Consider the following 16,208-nt stretch of genomic DNA (forward strand, 5'->3'; position numbering starts at 1 on the left):
CCCCACTATTTGTGAGCATCCACTGTGGGGTTTGCTGCAGTTCAGCTTTCTCCTTCTCTGAAGCAGCTTGCAGGGACCAAGTGGCACAGTTGGGTGTGAAGGCAGCACATGGATCAAAGTTTGTTTATGTCTGCATTGCTTCTTAGGAACTGCTGACCTGCTGTGAGGAGGGCAAAGGGGAGCTGAAGGATGGTCTGGAAGTGATGCTCAGTGTCCCAAAGAAGGCCAATGATGCAATGCACGTCAGCATGCTGGAAGGTGGGCAGGGACCTGCTGGGAAATGAAGTCTGTTTGTAACCTCTGGTGGAAGTTAGTAGAGGTTAACTGTAGCAATACTGTTTCTTCATTGTAATTTGTAGGTACCTCCTGGCTCCTTTCTGATATTTCTCCAAAAGTCTTGAAAGAATAAAGCTGGCTAGGAAGTTTGGGGGGGAGGGGGAGATATTGATCTGTATCTTTTGTGTGTCTATATATATACACATACATGTGGCATATTCATATGCAGTGTATGTGTACATATATATATTTAGCTAAAACATTCCTTCTCCATTAAACAAAAAAATCCCCTCCTGAAACAGTATCAGTTTAGCTGCTGACAGCTGTAAAAATTATTGGATGAAAACATTTCATAATACTGTTTCAACATTTGAAAAGTTCTGGTTTTCTGAGACAAAACAGCTTGTGTTTCAAAATGTTAGCATAGTTATGCCAGTGATTTTTTTTAAAAGCACTAAAAAAATGTTTTAAAACTACAAGGAAAAAGGTTTGATTGGCACAAAGTGGAGTCTTTTATTGGCTTATTATTGTGTGGAGTATTTCTGAAATGTAAAAATTTTATTCTGGACTGAGATGCTTTATTGTGTCTCACACATTTTCTTGGCCTGGGAAAATAATTTCAGCCTGGCTTGAAGAAAACCAATAAAGAAGCAGAATACTAAAACAAGTGAAAAAAGGGACTGGTGCCAGTAGCTGGGCAGCACAATAAGCTCAGGTGATTAAAATTGTAGGAGGGCAAACTGAATTTGTAATGAAGTGCATAGGATTTCTTGCAATGCAGTTCTGTGTACAGTAACCACTACTGAAACCTTCATATTATTATTTTTGAGTAATTATTTCAAGACTTCAGCAGCAGCCTTTTTTAGCCCATATGATGTATTTGACCTCCAATGAAGTAATTGCATTGCTGCAGTATAAAAAAAATATATTATCACTGGGGCAGTAGATAGTCATTATTGTCCTTTTAGAATATGAAGAAAAAAAAAATGAGAGGAAGACCCTTTTATTTCAAGTCTTGACTTTGGTGTTTCTGTGAATTATGTGTCTCAATAATAAATACAAGTGATTGTGTTCTGTGGTTTTAGGGTTTGATGAGAACCTTGATGTCCAGGGAGAGCTGATTCTTCAGGATTCCTTCCAAGTGTGGGATCCCAAGTCTCTCATTCGGAAAGGCCGTGAGAGGCATTTGTTTCTCTTTGAAATCTCTTTGGTGTTTAGCAAAGAGATCAAAGATTCTTCAGGACACACAAAATATGTTTACAAGAACAAGTTACTGGTAGGTGTGGCTGCTAAGAAAATATTCTGGGTGTTGTGTTTTTTGTAGGTAGAAGTGGTGTTTTGGAGGCTCACATGCCCCTGCTGGGTTGGGGATACTTTTGCCCCTGGAAGAGCTGGCCCTGAGTCCTGCAGGACTCACCTGGAAGTCAGCCTGCAGTGAGAGAGGTTTAAGGCAGTGAGATGTGAAGTGTGGGAGAAAATGTGTGCAGGATCACTCCAGCTATTCCACCCCACAGCTTTTCTGTTCCTTTCATCTGTGTATAGCAAATGGAGATAAAATCCTGTTCCCCTACCCATCTCAACCTCCCCACTTCTTCCTACAAGTTCAAAATTTTCTACAGTCATGAAGCTTCATATATATGAAATCTTTCATCATCTCTCCTCCACACTAGACCTCAGAACTGGGAGTGACTGAACATGTTGAAGGAGATCCCTGCAAATTTGCTTTGTGGTCTGGACGAACACCATCCTCAGACAATAAAACAGTGCTGAAAGTAAGTCTTTTCTGTTTGTTTTCTTTACCTTTAGCACTTCTAGTTCAGGCCTTGGGAGCCCTGCATGAAAGGTCAGTTTCTTCCCTCCTCATGTTCACATGACTTCCCTATCTGCCGGTGGGATCATGCCTGCATCAGGAGCAGCTGAGCTGTGAGGCCTCAGTAGCAATTGGGAAGTTGTGAGCCTTGCTGGAGTTGCATCTCCTCCTGCAGCCTGGGTTGAGCAGCTGCTCACTGACACAGGGCAGGTCTCAGGGCATTTGGCTGGGAGGTGGAATTCTCTTAGTCCTTTGCCACTGGTCTTATCAACAGCCAACCTCTTCCACAGACCTCCAGAGCTGACAGCCTGTTCTGTCAAGAGAGTCTCTGCTGAAGAATCCATGTTATAGTTGTTTTGTCTAAGGAATTCCCAGCTGTGCACTGATAACCTGTTTTCCCTCTGCAGAGCATGCTGTGTTGCTAGCATTAAATGTATTTATCCAGGGCTTAGCTGCTTTGCTGTTGCTTGCCAAGTAGGTCTGGTCAGAATGCTCTCAGTTCCCTGGGGTTACCAGGTACTCCAGCAGCTGCTGCAGTGCAGCAGAGAGGACAAACAGTTAATCATGACATTCATCAGCTGGCCATGTCTCCTCTACACAGGAGGTGGGAACATGATAAAGTCTCTATCTTTCTGCCTTGTGAAACTTTAGGCATCCAGTATTGAAACGAAACAGGAATGGATCAAAAATATCCGGGAAGTTATTCAAGAAAGGATCATTCATCTGAAAGGAGCTCTGAAAGAGCCCATTCAGCTCCCCAAGACACCAGCAAAGCAGAGAAACAACAGCAGAAGGTAATTTCAGTCATTCCCCACAACATGAAATCACTAGTGTGCTCTCAACCCACAGCAATGTGGTGACTTTCGACTTTTTACTGTTTTTTACTGTAGTCAAAGCAGTTTTCATTGTCTCTGCTTTTTTATGTTGTCTTGGCAAAAGTAGCTAGAAATCTTTTTTATGATATACATACAAAGAGCTTTCATTTTATGCTCCAAAGTATAGAGAGAAACAATAAAAATTCTTCAGAGTGCAAGGTTGTAGTTCTTTCCTAAAGTAGATTTTACTTCTTCGCATTTGAATGAAACCAGATTTTTTTTCCTTGTTTGGCAGGTTTTTTCCTTGTTTGGTAATCAAAATCATAGTTGATCCTAACAATATATTGAAGAATATATAGTGAATGATCTGTATTTCATCATCTAGTACAAACTTGTTTCAGCCTGCCAAGTAATAGTAAATATTTTTTGTCAATTTGTTTTATCCTGGATTAAATTACAGATGATGAATTGTTCTTTTTCCGTTGTGGCATTCCCAAAAGCCACCTGTAATTTGAGCATCTTCATTTCCTCATCAAATTTTATCCCACTTTTACTTCAGGCTGTGTTATAGAGACATCAAAGCATAAATAACCTAGTCACCCAGGAAACCTGTATCAAAGCAGAGATCCAGACATTTCCTCTAAGAACACACAAAAGTTTTCTTGTACGGGATGGAGACATATTTTTTCTTTGTCCCTAAGTATATATTTTGCATTATTTAAGTATTTACTTTGAAAGATCAATAAACATTTATGATAATTTTATCTGGACAGCCAAAGGAAAGAAAATGTGTTAGCAGCCTCAGTGAGGTAAATAGGTGGGACTCTATATTCTTTATCTATATTTGGATAGAATCTTTATGGCTTCGCATTAAATTCCTGAAGAAATTTAAACAAATGTTGTGATTATGTGCAAATCCAAACCCCACAGCTGAGAGTGACATCATTCTAAATTGCAATAGCTCTATAACATCATGGGCTGCCTTAGAGGGGTAATTTTAGCACAATCCAGCTCTGTCCTGCTGACTCAGCCCTTCTCAACTCCACCTCTCCCGTTGTGCTCACTGGTGGTGTGTTAAGGAATGTCATTGTTTGCCACTCACCTCTCTTGCAGAGATGGGATAGATGATGCAGACAGCCAAGGGGATGGCAGCAGTCAACCTGACACCATTTCCATTGCCTCCAGGACATCACAGAACACAGTGGACAGTGATAAGGTAGGACTGAAATGTGAAAATACCTGGCAGGTAATCGCCCCCAGAAAAATGTAAGTGAAAAGCAGAATAGAAGGCAAAACAAGGCAACCTCTCTTCTACGGAGTGAGCTGAAACTTGTATTCCCCTTCTTTAGGTTATTAAAACCCAGTCTGTTTCTGTGTGCTTGTCAGTACTACTCTTCACAGTAACACCTCTGTTACTGCTGGTTGTTTGTGGTTAATACACAGAGGTTCAACTGGCTCTGAAGGAAGAGCCCAGAGCAACCTTTTCTTGCCTAGTAAATCTTGTCCTGTGAGATCCAGCTTGTGAATGAGCAAACAGCTGGAGATGTCACATATTTCCCTCTCAGCTGAAATCAATTGTTTGCTGGAGGGAATGCAGGTGCTCACACACCAATTAATGCAGCAACACTGGGATCCTGGCTGGTATCTTGAGAGCCTGGGAGACCTACCATTTCCAGAGACTGTGATTCTGGACCCCTCTCCTCACAGACATATGCTGGAGCATATGGATGGCCCTGAGACATGCTAGATTGTGTTGGAATGCTGCGCACTGTCAGCACATACGTACTTGTCATTTTACTTGTCAGAAAATCTGAGTCCAGATCTTCAGCTCCACTAGGATGCCTCACTTGAATTTGTCACCCTGACACCTCCAGCTGTGCTCTTCCACTGAATTAGCAGTTCATTGTAGGAGAAAATGGGCAGTTAAAAATTATCTTAGCTACACTGATGGGGTTTGTCCTATCCCCTGGGAGAATGCCCATATTCTCTTCATGTATTGTTTTAAAATCACATGTAACTTGAAAAAAGCTGAATTCTCCCATGCTTTTATGGATTTACATATTTGCCAGGGATTTAATTATGCTGCCACTCAGACAAGGTAGAAGGGTGTCTTCACAAAATCAAAGTGCAAGCTTTAGTTGTAAAGTTCACAGGTAAGGTTCAGTGCAGACACTGTTTTGAAAGCTGGACTTAGAAATATAAGTTAATTGCAAATAAATTATCTTTGTAAGATCATATGTTGTATTTATCTTAAATGCATATCCCCATGATTTAACTTTTTTGTCCAATAATGTGCATTAGAAAAGTACTAAGCCTCACAATCCAAAGGCCACTGTAATGTATGCAAATACTTTGCCCGATATCTGAGAAGTCTTCAATCCACATGGACTTGTCTTACTTTGTGTTTTTCACATTTATCATTCCTGCTAAAAGGCCCTGATTTAGTGCAGTACTTGAGCTCATGCTTAATTTTAAGCACTCGCCTAAGCTTTGCTCGTTCCCCCAGCCCCTTGTCTCGGCTGCATGAATTCTGGCCACGTCTAGGTGAGATGCTCCATGTTGCATGCTGCAGCTGCATACAAGGGCTATGGTGCCAACACAGGCTGTGTACCCTGAAAGACAGCCCATCGTGGCAGGAGTTGGTTTTATGATGCAAGACTGGAAACATTTGTAGGAATTTCTATCCAGAACCTTGTTTGAACTGAACAGCAAATGTGTATGAGATAAACTGAGAAAAGATCGTACAGGAAAAAAGTTGTTACCACTGGGGAAAGGGTTGTGTCATGCTTTTAACTTTTTTGGTGTGGGTAGGTTCACTTGCTGACTTAAGGCTGTGTGGTTTTGTGTCCTGTTATACATTTAATGAATAGAAACAAATTTGAATGTACAGCTAAGGCTAAAGGTTGCTTGTATGTGCTTTGTTGAACCTGAGGTAGCAGTGTATCACCCTTAACTCAAGAGGCAGTTCCTGCTGAACAGTTTCCTTATTGTCTCTGATGCTAATGCCAGAATACTGTGGAGAATTCAATTCCTAGAGTGCTGTATTATCATGTCTTTGCTCCAAGGAGAATGAACTCCCTGCATCTCTTCATAGCTCCCATTTTTTCTGCACAGTGTTACCCAGATTAGTGGCAGATGAAGCTGAGCTGCCTTGCCTCCTGCTGAACTGGCAGAGTCTCCCCCGTGCTCAGTGTCCGCTCAGACATCGGGCTCACCTGCTGGCACCTGCTGTGCAGGGACTGTCTTGTCAGCACATCCAAAGCTCTGAAAGGACTCCTAACAGTGACATTTTACCACATGGGATTTTCTCCTTCAGTGTGTAATTGAGTTTTTCTTCTAGGAGGGTCGGAATGAAATGTGATTGGACTGGGAGGTTTATATTCTCACATGGACGGGTGCTAGTTATCAGCACTGGAAGGCAGGACCATATCATGCTGTTCAGGCTGGTTTTCTTGGCAGAGCTGACAGTTCATGGCACACACTGGAGCATGCATGCTATAGTTAACTCCTGTGGGGCTGATGGCAACTCCATTGAGCACAGGGCTCAGCAATCAGAAGTTTCCCTGCCTGTTTAACTCCAGCATAGCCAGCAGACTTATTCCCATGAGTTCATATTCAAGCTGAGAAGCTTTTTGCAGCTGCAGCCTGCATAGGTGACTTTTCTATGTGCCCCAGTGAGATCTCCATCCAGAGAAGCCAATAAAGAGAGCTCCCAACTTTAGAAACTGGCTGTTCACAGCAGCCTCATCTGCAAACCCATGCCAAGAGCTTTGCAGTGCCAGCAGTGTGCCAGGATGGCACCAGATTCATCCTGCCTTGGGACCATCTATGTATTAACTCCATGCCAGAAGCAATTCTCAAGTAGCATGTAAGAGATTATATTACTCCCTGAAGCCAAAAACATTCAAAGATTTAGCTGACACACTTTGTCCTTTCCCTAAACCTTGCTATTATGCCTGAGGATTGCCTAACACATTAGTTGGATGCTCAGACAACGTCAAACAACATTTTAGACAAAGAAAATCACAACTTCTCAAAGACTCATTTTCAAGTAGCACTTCTGCTTAACAACACTCCTCATGCCTCAAGTCATATGTATTTCTTTCAACTTATTTGTGAGTCAACTCCTCCTGAGTTGTAAGTAGCAATTTCTGTTTTCTCTCACCATGGCACAGCCCTGGAGCTAAGCTTTACTTTCACATTTCAAACTCCTAAAAAGACAAAAAGGTTTTTTGTTGTTAACTGGAAATGAAATAGCCTTACTGTAAATTTTGCAAGGATTTGTTTTCTCTCAAGACATGTGAATGTGGCCATAACATTTATCAGGGGGATCCTTTGGTGCAGAGGATAGAGCACTTCAACTGAGGGTTGTCCTGGTTCTGCTCTGTCACTCACGTGTTGGATGCCATCACAAAGTACATTTGATGGCACATTACGCTTTCCTTTTTTCACCTGGTTTGGATGAGGAATTTGCAGGAGGAGACACAATTCTTGCAAACATTACATTTGTACATTAATTACAGCATTGTTCTCCATTGTCCCAACACATGATGCAGGCCTGAATTCAGACCTGTTTTTGTAGCCTTTATGGTGGCAGACTCTGCTTTGAAAATATTCAGGGTTATGTGCTTGACCCCAGAAGTGTTATTAAGCCTTTAAGTGTGCAGACTTGCCTGACTGCAGGCAGTGGTCAGGTAATTATACATAAAGACTTTTCAGATTAAAAAAAAATAATAACAGTGTCCTGGTCTGTTTAAATTAAATACCTGATTAAGTAGCTTCTTAAATCTGAATATGAGTATTTAGTATCTTTACTTTCCTTGGGCTTTTCTCTGTCAAAAATATGTAAATCAATTATCTGCAGGCTCAAACATTTCATTTCATTAAGTACTATATTGTAGAAACACAGACTTCAAGTGAGGTCTGTAGGTCTGTACCTTTGTAAAATGAAAGAAGGAGAGAACAAAAAATGTTTCTTTTTCCATTTGCAATCCATTACTACTTCTATATGCAATCTATAATCTAAGATATTTCCTATACAGGAAAATAATTATTTGGATTGTCATTTGGATTGTGTCAGTTTTATATAGAGGGGGAAATGGGCTGATGACACAGACTCAGTGCTAAAGAATCAATAGATAATGAATACTATTACAGTAATTTCAATTCCCATTGAGCATCCAGGTCAGGTCCTAGGTAACCTCCTACACAAAATTTCTTCATCCTTTTCCAAAAGGCAAAGAAGACAGCTTTTGTTCTATACAGTAAGCCCTCTTCAGCTTGCTATCTAAAATCCTCTCCTTAGAGAGAAATCCTTGCCCTATTCACAGCAGACAGGATTTCAGTCTTTATATTTGGATTCAAAGCAGTGGGGAATTGCATAAAGGAAATGTTACATGCAGGGCATTCTCATTTGTTAAGCCCATTGAGCTGTTGGCTTGTGGAACAGCTGTTTCTGGTGATACTGGTCCAGCTTCCAATGGCCTTCTTTTTGTTGGCTTTTGCAGAATACTGAGCAGAGCAGTTCTCATTTCCTTCTGTTGTTTTTGGATATGGAAAAAGGCTCTGAAATGTGAACTGAAAACGTTTTGCTCTCTAAAAATAAATCTACATTATACACTTTTATCATTTCCATTAGATACGGTACTCAGCTCATCTTTCAGCAGCCATGAGTCTGAGATCTTGACCTCTTCCACTTTGGTGGTATTATATAAAATCTGGGAATAATCATTCTTCTAATTGAAGGTAATTTGTACAAGAGGGGAGATTTTAGAATTAAGGCTTATTGGAACAAGTCACTTAGGGGCAAATTCTCTTTTCTTGAGAAGTTTCTAATCAAGGTGAAACAGCTTTGGTATTGTTACTGAAGCGGGAAGCGCTCGCTCACTGCCGGTGAGCTCTGTGTTGAGTCTCGTGCAAGAGACACATTTCTACTGCAGTGCTGGGGGAATATCAAGGGGCAGGGGCTGTTGACCCCCAGCAGTGTTTGTGTATGGCCAAAACATGTCTCACCGTGGACTGGAGTGTGTGCAGCACCTGGGCAGTGCGACTGACCGGAACAGCAAACACCCGTCAGTGGAAAAATCTCTCTGCCAATGGTTAGTGGGTGCTGTGTGCTGCAGCTGAGGGGAAAGGAGATGGAAGGTGCAATGTAAACTCTGTGGCAGAGCCAAGGGAGAGCAGGATCAGGGGAATATGGAGTGGGTGGTGAAGCAGGGAGCCACTTCAATACAGAATTAGGAGTATTGAGAAGTCTTCCTGTTTTCTGGAGCACTATGATAGGTGCCATCAATTTATCTGCCAGGCATTGACCTGAAGAGGTTTCTTCCTCCAACCAAGATATTTTACTCTCAGTAAATTGGATTACATTAAACTGTGAGTTTCTAAAGAGCAAAGGAAGGGATTGATTTTATCTCATGTTTGTAAGTACTGTTGTGGTTATTCTGCCACTCTCCCAGCAGAATATGCCAGAATTCCATGTACTGTCTGGAGTGCTGCTTCCTTGCAGGGACTGGTGATTTATGGGACCACAAGTAAAACTAAATTCATGTAACAGAAATGACTGCTGACTGTTAAGTGAATTTTTCCTGTGAAGGTATGATAAAGAGGAGTGAATTATGGCCCCAGAGGATGTATTTCTATGGCTTGGATGCTGCCTAGCATTAGAGCAGTTCTCACACTGAGTTCCTACTGCCCTCAGCTGTGGAAAAGAGAAAACATGATAGTGATCAAAGACAAATCTGACATAAAACATTTTGGCACTTTAATTAGCCTTCTTGAGGTCTCGCTAGCTATAGGTGGTTAAACCTTTTGAAAATACTGTCATGTAGTAGCAAAATGTTTATCTTACCAGGAAATGTTCAGCCAGGAGCTGACATCTCTCTGTTTCTCTAATGATAGTTTCTTAAAATGTCCTTAAGCTTTGGGGGGCTGCCTCTCAGTTCTGGCTCTGAATCTTCGTTAGGACCCCTGTAAATTCAGCTCTTCTCTGAGAAAAATATACAAATGTATGTATCTTTTTTTTCACTGTGAATGGTTCCCTGAAACTGAAGTCATTGAAGTGACATTTAGAGCTGATAAAATGAGACTGGTTTATCTCTGCTGGCAATGCCTGATTTGGCATGAACTTGCCTTTCTAATCGTTGGTATTCAGTAATATTACTGTGCCACTTTTCTTTTTTTCTCTCTTTCCTAAGTATTAGTAAGGACTTTGCCTTTGCTTCCTGTATTTCTATCAGGAATGCAGCAGTGTCAGTGTCATGAAATGTTCCGGCTTTTGATTTGCAGAGCTCTACTTGTCTCTCTAAATTTGATGCTTTTCACTCTTTTGGAAAATTAACTTGAGGCTCTTGGAGTGAAATGTAACACACTCAAACAGGCAAGGTATGAGCTACGTTTTTAGATTTCCAAATGAAGGAAATCTGGGCTGAAGTGCTGCATGTACTTTGAATTGTGCAAAATTTCATGGGCACTCACAGAAAACTCTGAAGCTCAGAGGGGATCCAAATAATTACAACCATTCTTTGCTCAGTGTTTGGCCTATGCTCTACCTTGGTATAACCTAATCTCTGCTCTGGGGACTTGGCTGATAGATCTCACAATGCCTTTATTTGTCTGTACACTAGGCACTACAGACTGGAGCTGTACAGGAATTTACCCACCTGCCATCTGCAGGCAGAGCAGCTCTTTTCTTAGTGATTTATAATGCATGTAGCAAAGAATCTCCAGCTCAGTTATTAATAGTGGCTCTGCCTACAGCACAGATCTCCCAGGACAATTCTGGGGCCTTTGGCACTTTTTTTTTCCTGTGAACTTTGAAAAAATGGACTTTGTTCTTTCCTGGACTTGAATCAGATTTCCAAACAATCAAAACAGTAACTCTTAGCAACCTTGATTTTCCACCAGGTTTCATCCTGGCTTGAATTACATCTTATCTGTTTTTTCTGGCATCCATTTCTAAATGTAACAGGTAGGTGATCAGGAGATTTACCTCTGAGAAGAGATCTGTCAGGGGTGCAAGTGCCACTGACAGTAAGGACATTTGCTTTCTATTGCCAGCCAGTTCTTGCTGCAGCTGAGGGTGGAGGCAGCACCAGGCACAGGCTGTCTTGTTTCACAGAACCTTCTTGGAAAAGGTTCTTTTGGAAAACAAAATAAAATATGATCAGCTGCTCTTAAAATATAACACTTGTTGGAAACACTTGCAAACTTCATAGTAATTATTCAAGGGACTTGAGAGAAAGTCCTAATCACAGTGGCTCTTAGTGGAGCCTTATTCATTTTTTCTTGTACTGCGTGGTTGGACAATTTCCCACACACCTACCCAGGAGGTGATGACAATGGATGAGTTTCCCCAAAGGCCCCTTTTTTTTTTTATCTAGTAGTTGAATTTTACCAAGAAATTTCCAATAGATTTGAGTATTTCACACTGTGAAAATAACAGCAAAGCCAAAACATCTGCAGTGCCCATGGAAATAGCAATCACGTTGTTCATTGGGTAATATTTCCAGGAAATAACTTTATAAAAGGCAGGCATGAAATTTGCCATGCATTTTAAATATTTCAGCTGGGATTTCTCAAAGTGCTATTGAACTTTAGTGGGATGTCTGCTCTCAAAATTCTTGGACACAATTCTTTCCCCAAAGGAAAGCCGTTCCTGTGGTGGTTAGTGCAGGGTCACTGCTCAGCACCCACAAGTTTATTTCCAGACCTGTGCAAGAAACAGCAGATATTTTCTTAACAACTCTCCAAAGTTTGGTTGGTTTTTTGTGGCTGTAAATGGTAGTGGTTTGGTTTTTTGAGGCTATAAATAGCTAGAAATATGAATCCAGATTCAGTTGGGTGATCTGATGCTGAGAACAGATTCAACTGCAAGTCCCTGAAAGTGAAGTCCTACAGACAGGGGTTCTTCAAAGATGTCTTTTTAGCATTTTCCTCCATGCACAACTTCCAGTTACATCCAGGGAAGGTAGAATATGCTCCACTTCTTTTATAGAGTGCATAGTATTGTAAATGAGAATTTATATTGCTATCCATTTCATAAAGAACATTTGCTGTTGACTTAAATAAATTATACTTTTGCATTTAGGACATAACAATCAGCATTCAGTATGCTTTCAGTCTTATTCTTAGGTCTTTTAAATCTAATGCATCCCTTGGTGGAAAATAAGTAAATCAGTAATATTTGAAAATAGAAGTCAAGTCCCATTATGATAAAACAAGTGTATGGAACTCCTTCAGACTGAAGGTCTCCTGAGAACACTGTAGATACAAGCATCAACACATTCCTGTTGAGGGTGTTTAAATGTAATTTCTGTGGTAACCCACTTGATCTCTCCTTTCTATTCCTGCCAGCAGTGTGAAAATCAGATTCTATACTGATGTGCTGATGGACACATTCCCCAGAGAGGTGCAAGGCACACAGTCAGAGTTTGTATAATCATATAATCTTAGTTCATATGATGAGTATCCCAAATCCACTGCAAATATCATATCTCTCAATCACAAGGCACTTCTGAAGCACATGTAATTCTCCTTAGGCAGGGTGGCTGTAATTTTAAAATGTACAGAATAAGAGAGAGAGTGCTGCCCTTTAAAAGATGGCTGGAAACTCAGCTGTGGACAACACTATGGTCTTACATGACAGGAAATAAGCTCCATATCAATAAATCTACATTATTTAGCAAACAACAAAAAAGATATTTTGATGCCTGCTGTGAAGAAAGAGGATGTTTAAGTTAGGGGGATGTTTAAGTGAATGAGTCTGATGCAATCAAAACAGACTATGGAGGAAGGAAGTACAGTAAAATCCCTATCTTTATTTCAAAGACATGATCAACCCCAGTGACTTTAAAATAGAAGGATTAAGATCAAGTATTAATTTGTACAGAAGAATTAAAGGATATTCTGTTTTTCAGCTCTGCAGAGCAACCAGCTGTTGTTTGACTTTTATAAATGTGCTGTGATTTTCAAAGAATCAGATGTCAAAGATTTGTTGCCAATTACCTTGCATTAGAAATTGAGTTGGATTTCAGGTGGCAGAGGAGTTTCTGTCTCTGAACTAGTCTTTGACTGATTGGGAAACAGATCAAATTGATTCATGTTAGTCAAAATTAGTATTTTTTTCTAGCAAAAATGGTTAGACAAAAGCATATGTATTTGAAGAGATCAGACGATTGAGTTCCTTCATCCTCTATGTCTGCTAATGTGAGTGCAAGCTGAACTGTAAGTCATTAAAGGCCACTTCCTCATTATTGCTATCAAAACTAACAGTGTGTTCCTTCCCTTTCTCACCTTTGTCCTTGCACCTCGTGCACAGCAGAGGATGCCAGTCCTGGAGTGGCACTGCTGAGGTGATTCCTCTGACCTGCACCATCCCCTCTAACAGGGGTACACAGCACCTGCCCAGACCCACCTTCCCAAAAATCTGACACCACCTTGGAAACCAGCCTGCTCAGGAAAAAAAAGGGACACTCCTGCTCAGCCTTGTGCTGGTGTTCCAAATTAGTCTGTTGATTATAGGAAAAAAATAGTTAATTAAAAGTGGATGGATTATGGGGTCCCCTCCAAATGAGGACATGAATAGAATAGGAATCATCCATCAGTATTCTAGGGTTGTCTCTGTATCCATTCTTGGGCCACTAGATCATCTAAAGTACTTGGCATGGAAAGAAAGGAGCAAACAGTATTCAGAACTTGTTTTTTAAAAGAGTATTTTTATTCTTTTTTATAAGTTCCATCTCAAGTTCGACTTTCTAATGTTGTCATTAAGCAAGAAGTTGTTCCTCATCTAAATCTGATTGTTCTCCTCCTGTTCTTCAAAGAGCTTGAGTTCATGTTTATTTTTCCTGTGCTGTTGTTTTGAGTTGTTTCTGAGGTTTCATTCTGGTGATCACAGTGTGTTTGTTTAATTTGGATGTACAATATAAAATATATCTCTCTGGAGGAACAATATGTTTTCCTTTTGGCATAGGCTTTTCTTCATTTTAGAATTCATCATTCGTGTGTGGTTAATGCGTACTAGAGATGCCAGGTTTGTTCAAGAAACTTAGAAAACCTTGGAACAAGATGGTTCCAGCTATAAAGGGCACATAGGTATAACAGAGAGTAACTGTCTAGAAATGAAGAAAAGTTTAAGTGAAATCAGAACTTAGTGTTAAGAGCTGACCTTTGAACAACACTAAACTTCATTGATCAAGGACATTAGAGGACACTGGACATCATTCAAGTTTGAAGTTAATATTAGCAAGAGATTTAATATTGGAAAAAAACCCTGTGTTTGAAGGTGGGGCCTAAAGGAAACAGTTACAAATTCCTTTTTTCTTCATATCAAGGTGATCAAGTCAGGAAAATACAGTCACAAACAATATTTATAAGAACACCTTGAATTCAGTCATGTAGCAGCTTTTAGGTGGGTGTTCAGGAATTCTGCTGAAGGGTCTCTGCTTTCATTCAGTGTATATCTGCAGCAGCAGCCATTGCCACCTGGCCTCTGAGTGATGTTAGTGTGTGCTGGTGGCCTTATCCAGATTTGGCTGACCTCTTGATGTGCTGAATTTACCCTTTCCTGGGGAGTCATCAAGATTGTGTGTCTCCAGAGCTCATCAGCTCTTGAGAAAATCCCACAACCTACCACCTCAGCTCATACTTCTCCTCTGTTCATCTTGCTGTCTGCTGGTAAATGTTTCTCCATCCAAACATGCAGATAAAACTTTATAAAACTCATTGATGCATTCTCCTGTGGCACAGCCCTCATACAAGGGTGGAATGCCTGATTTTGGGCAAAAGGGAGCAGCCAGATAGTGAGATAATTGATTTTAACTCAATAACCTTAGTCTTTGTGTGTTGCCTGGTTGAGCACAGCTGTGACCATGAAGTATCAGAAGAACACAGGTACTGGACTGGGAGGCAACAGAAGGAGGCATGGGACATGGAGGGCAAGCCACAGGGAAGGACAGAGCTGGCAAAGTAGCTGAGGGAGGTGAAAGCTTTCCTGGGAACAGGAGATGTTCCATGTGAGGGGACTGGAGGAAGTCATCACACCACTCAATAAATCATTATTTTGTCTTTTCCCCCTTAAATCCCAGTAAGGGATTCTTTCTTCTTCTCACCCCTAGGTCAAGTAGGTAGGAAAAGGCTTTGAGTTCGGGAAGGGCTATTCTGGTTTCTTCTGCTTGTCCACAAACTCACGACCTTTTCAGTGATCTGAGGCAGTATTTATTTTCCAGCCAAGTATTTCTGCTGCAGGCTGCCCCAGGAGGCACCTCCCTGCCTTGGGTTCAGTATTCTCCCCACCTTGTAAACCACATGCATGCCTTGCTACTGGCAGCTAACAGAAGAGAGAGAGGCATCCAAAGTTTCCCCCAAGCCTCCGTGTCCAGGATCCAAGTGCTCTGGTTGTTCAGATCAACTTTATTTTTCTGTTTGTGTCTTGCATTAATTTAAAACCCACTAACAATCCAAAACAAACTGTCCTTCCTCAAATGCGTGCAGGCAAGAAAAAGAGGAGTGTGAAACATGGCATGACTCCACAAGCCCTTTTCTGCTTGGGTTAATTTTTCCTGACACTACAGCATCACTTCCTGACTGTAGCTGCAAATAAACAATTACTGAAAGCACAAGGCTGGACCACACATGAGTGTTTTCCACTGGCATGGAGAAAAGCTGTGTGTTGATTGCTGATTATTTATTTTCACAAAAGTCAGTTGGGTTTGTTCTTATGTCTTTAGGGCACCATCTCTCGAGGTGCTGATCCTTCTCAGCTTGCAGGAAGAATTGAGGATGGGATCCAGCTGTGCCCCACAGGTCCTGGCCTCAGTTGGCATCATTACTAGAAGTTCTCCAGTGTTGATATTTACTGCATGATCCTGAGCAGTCAATAGGAAAGGACAGCAGGGGTGTACCCAGCAGAAGGAACACTTAGCCAAGCCATGTGCTTTTCCTTTAAAACTCCAGTTGTTAAACCATCAGTGTGACATTTACATAGAGAAAAGAAAGGAAATTGAAATGCACACAGAGAAACTTCAGCTTTCTGGCTTGCTGCAGATAATGCAGTGAGAGCTGATTTTTGTATGAATTTAACTGATTGTACTTAGAAATGTCAGGGTCATATTCTCTATCACTACCTATAAAATGGGCAAAATGGCATTCAGCTGACTGGTCTTTGCCTTCACATCCTGGACAGTCCCCTACTGTACAGGATTCCAGTGTGAGCTGGGGCAGATGAAAGGCTGGTGGCCCCCTGAACCTCCCCAGCAGCAGATCCAGCTTTGTACTGGCTTAAACAGCTGTGACTGCAGGGACAGGCT

General features: G+C 41.1%; 1 protein-coding gene across 10 annotated transcripts in view; it reads left to right on the forward strand.

The window, feature by feature from the left end:
* KALRN (kalirin RhoGEF kinase) overlaps window positions 1–16,208 on the forward strand; it is a 474,406-nt gene that overhangs the window by 339,874 nt on the left and 118,324 nt on the right. For all 10 annotated transcript variants that reach the window (XM_039698296.1, XM_039698264.1, XM_039698216.1 and 7 more), the window contains exons 29-33: window positions 147–258; window positions 1,362–1,552; window positions 1,947–2,048; window positions 2,738–2,880; window positions 4,015–4,117. In XM_039698296.1, the coding sequence (XP_039554230.1) occupies window positions 147–258; window positions 1,362–1,552; window positions 1,947–2,048; window positions 2,738–2,880; window positions 4,015–4,117 (651 nt within the window). The remainder of the gene's footprint in view (window positions 1–146; window positions 259–1,361; window positions 1,553–1,946; window positions 2,049–2,737; window positions 2,881–4,014; window positions 4,118–16,208) is intronic.

Source organism: Passer montanus, unplaced genomic scaffold (assembly GCF_014805655.1).
Source record: "Passer montanus isolate IOZ18808 unplaced genomic scaffold, ASM1480565v1 scaffold1, whole genome shotgun sequence".
NCBI classification, from domain to species: Eukaryota; Metazoa; Chordata; class Aves; order Passeriformes; family Passeridae; genus Passer; species Passer montanus.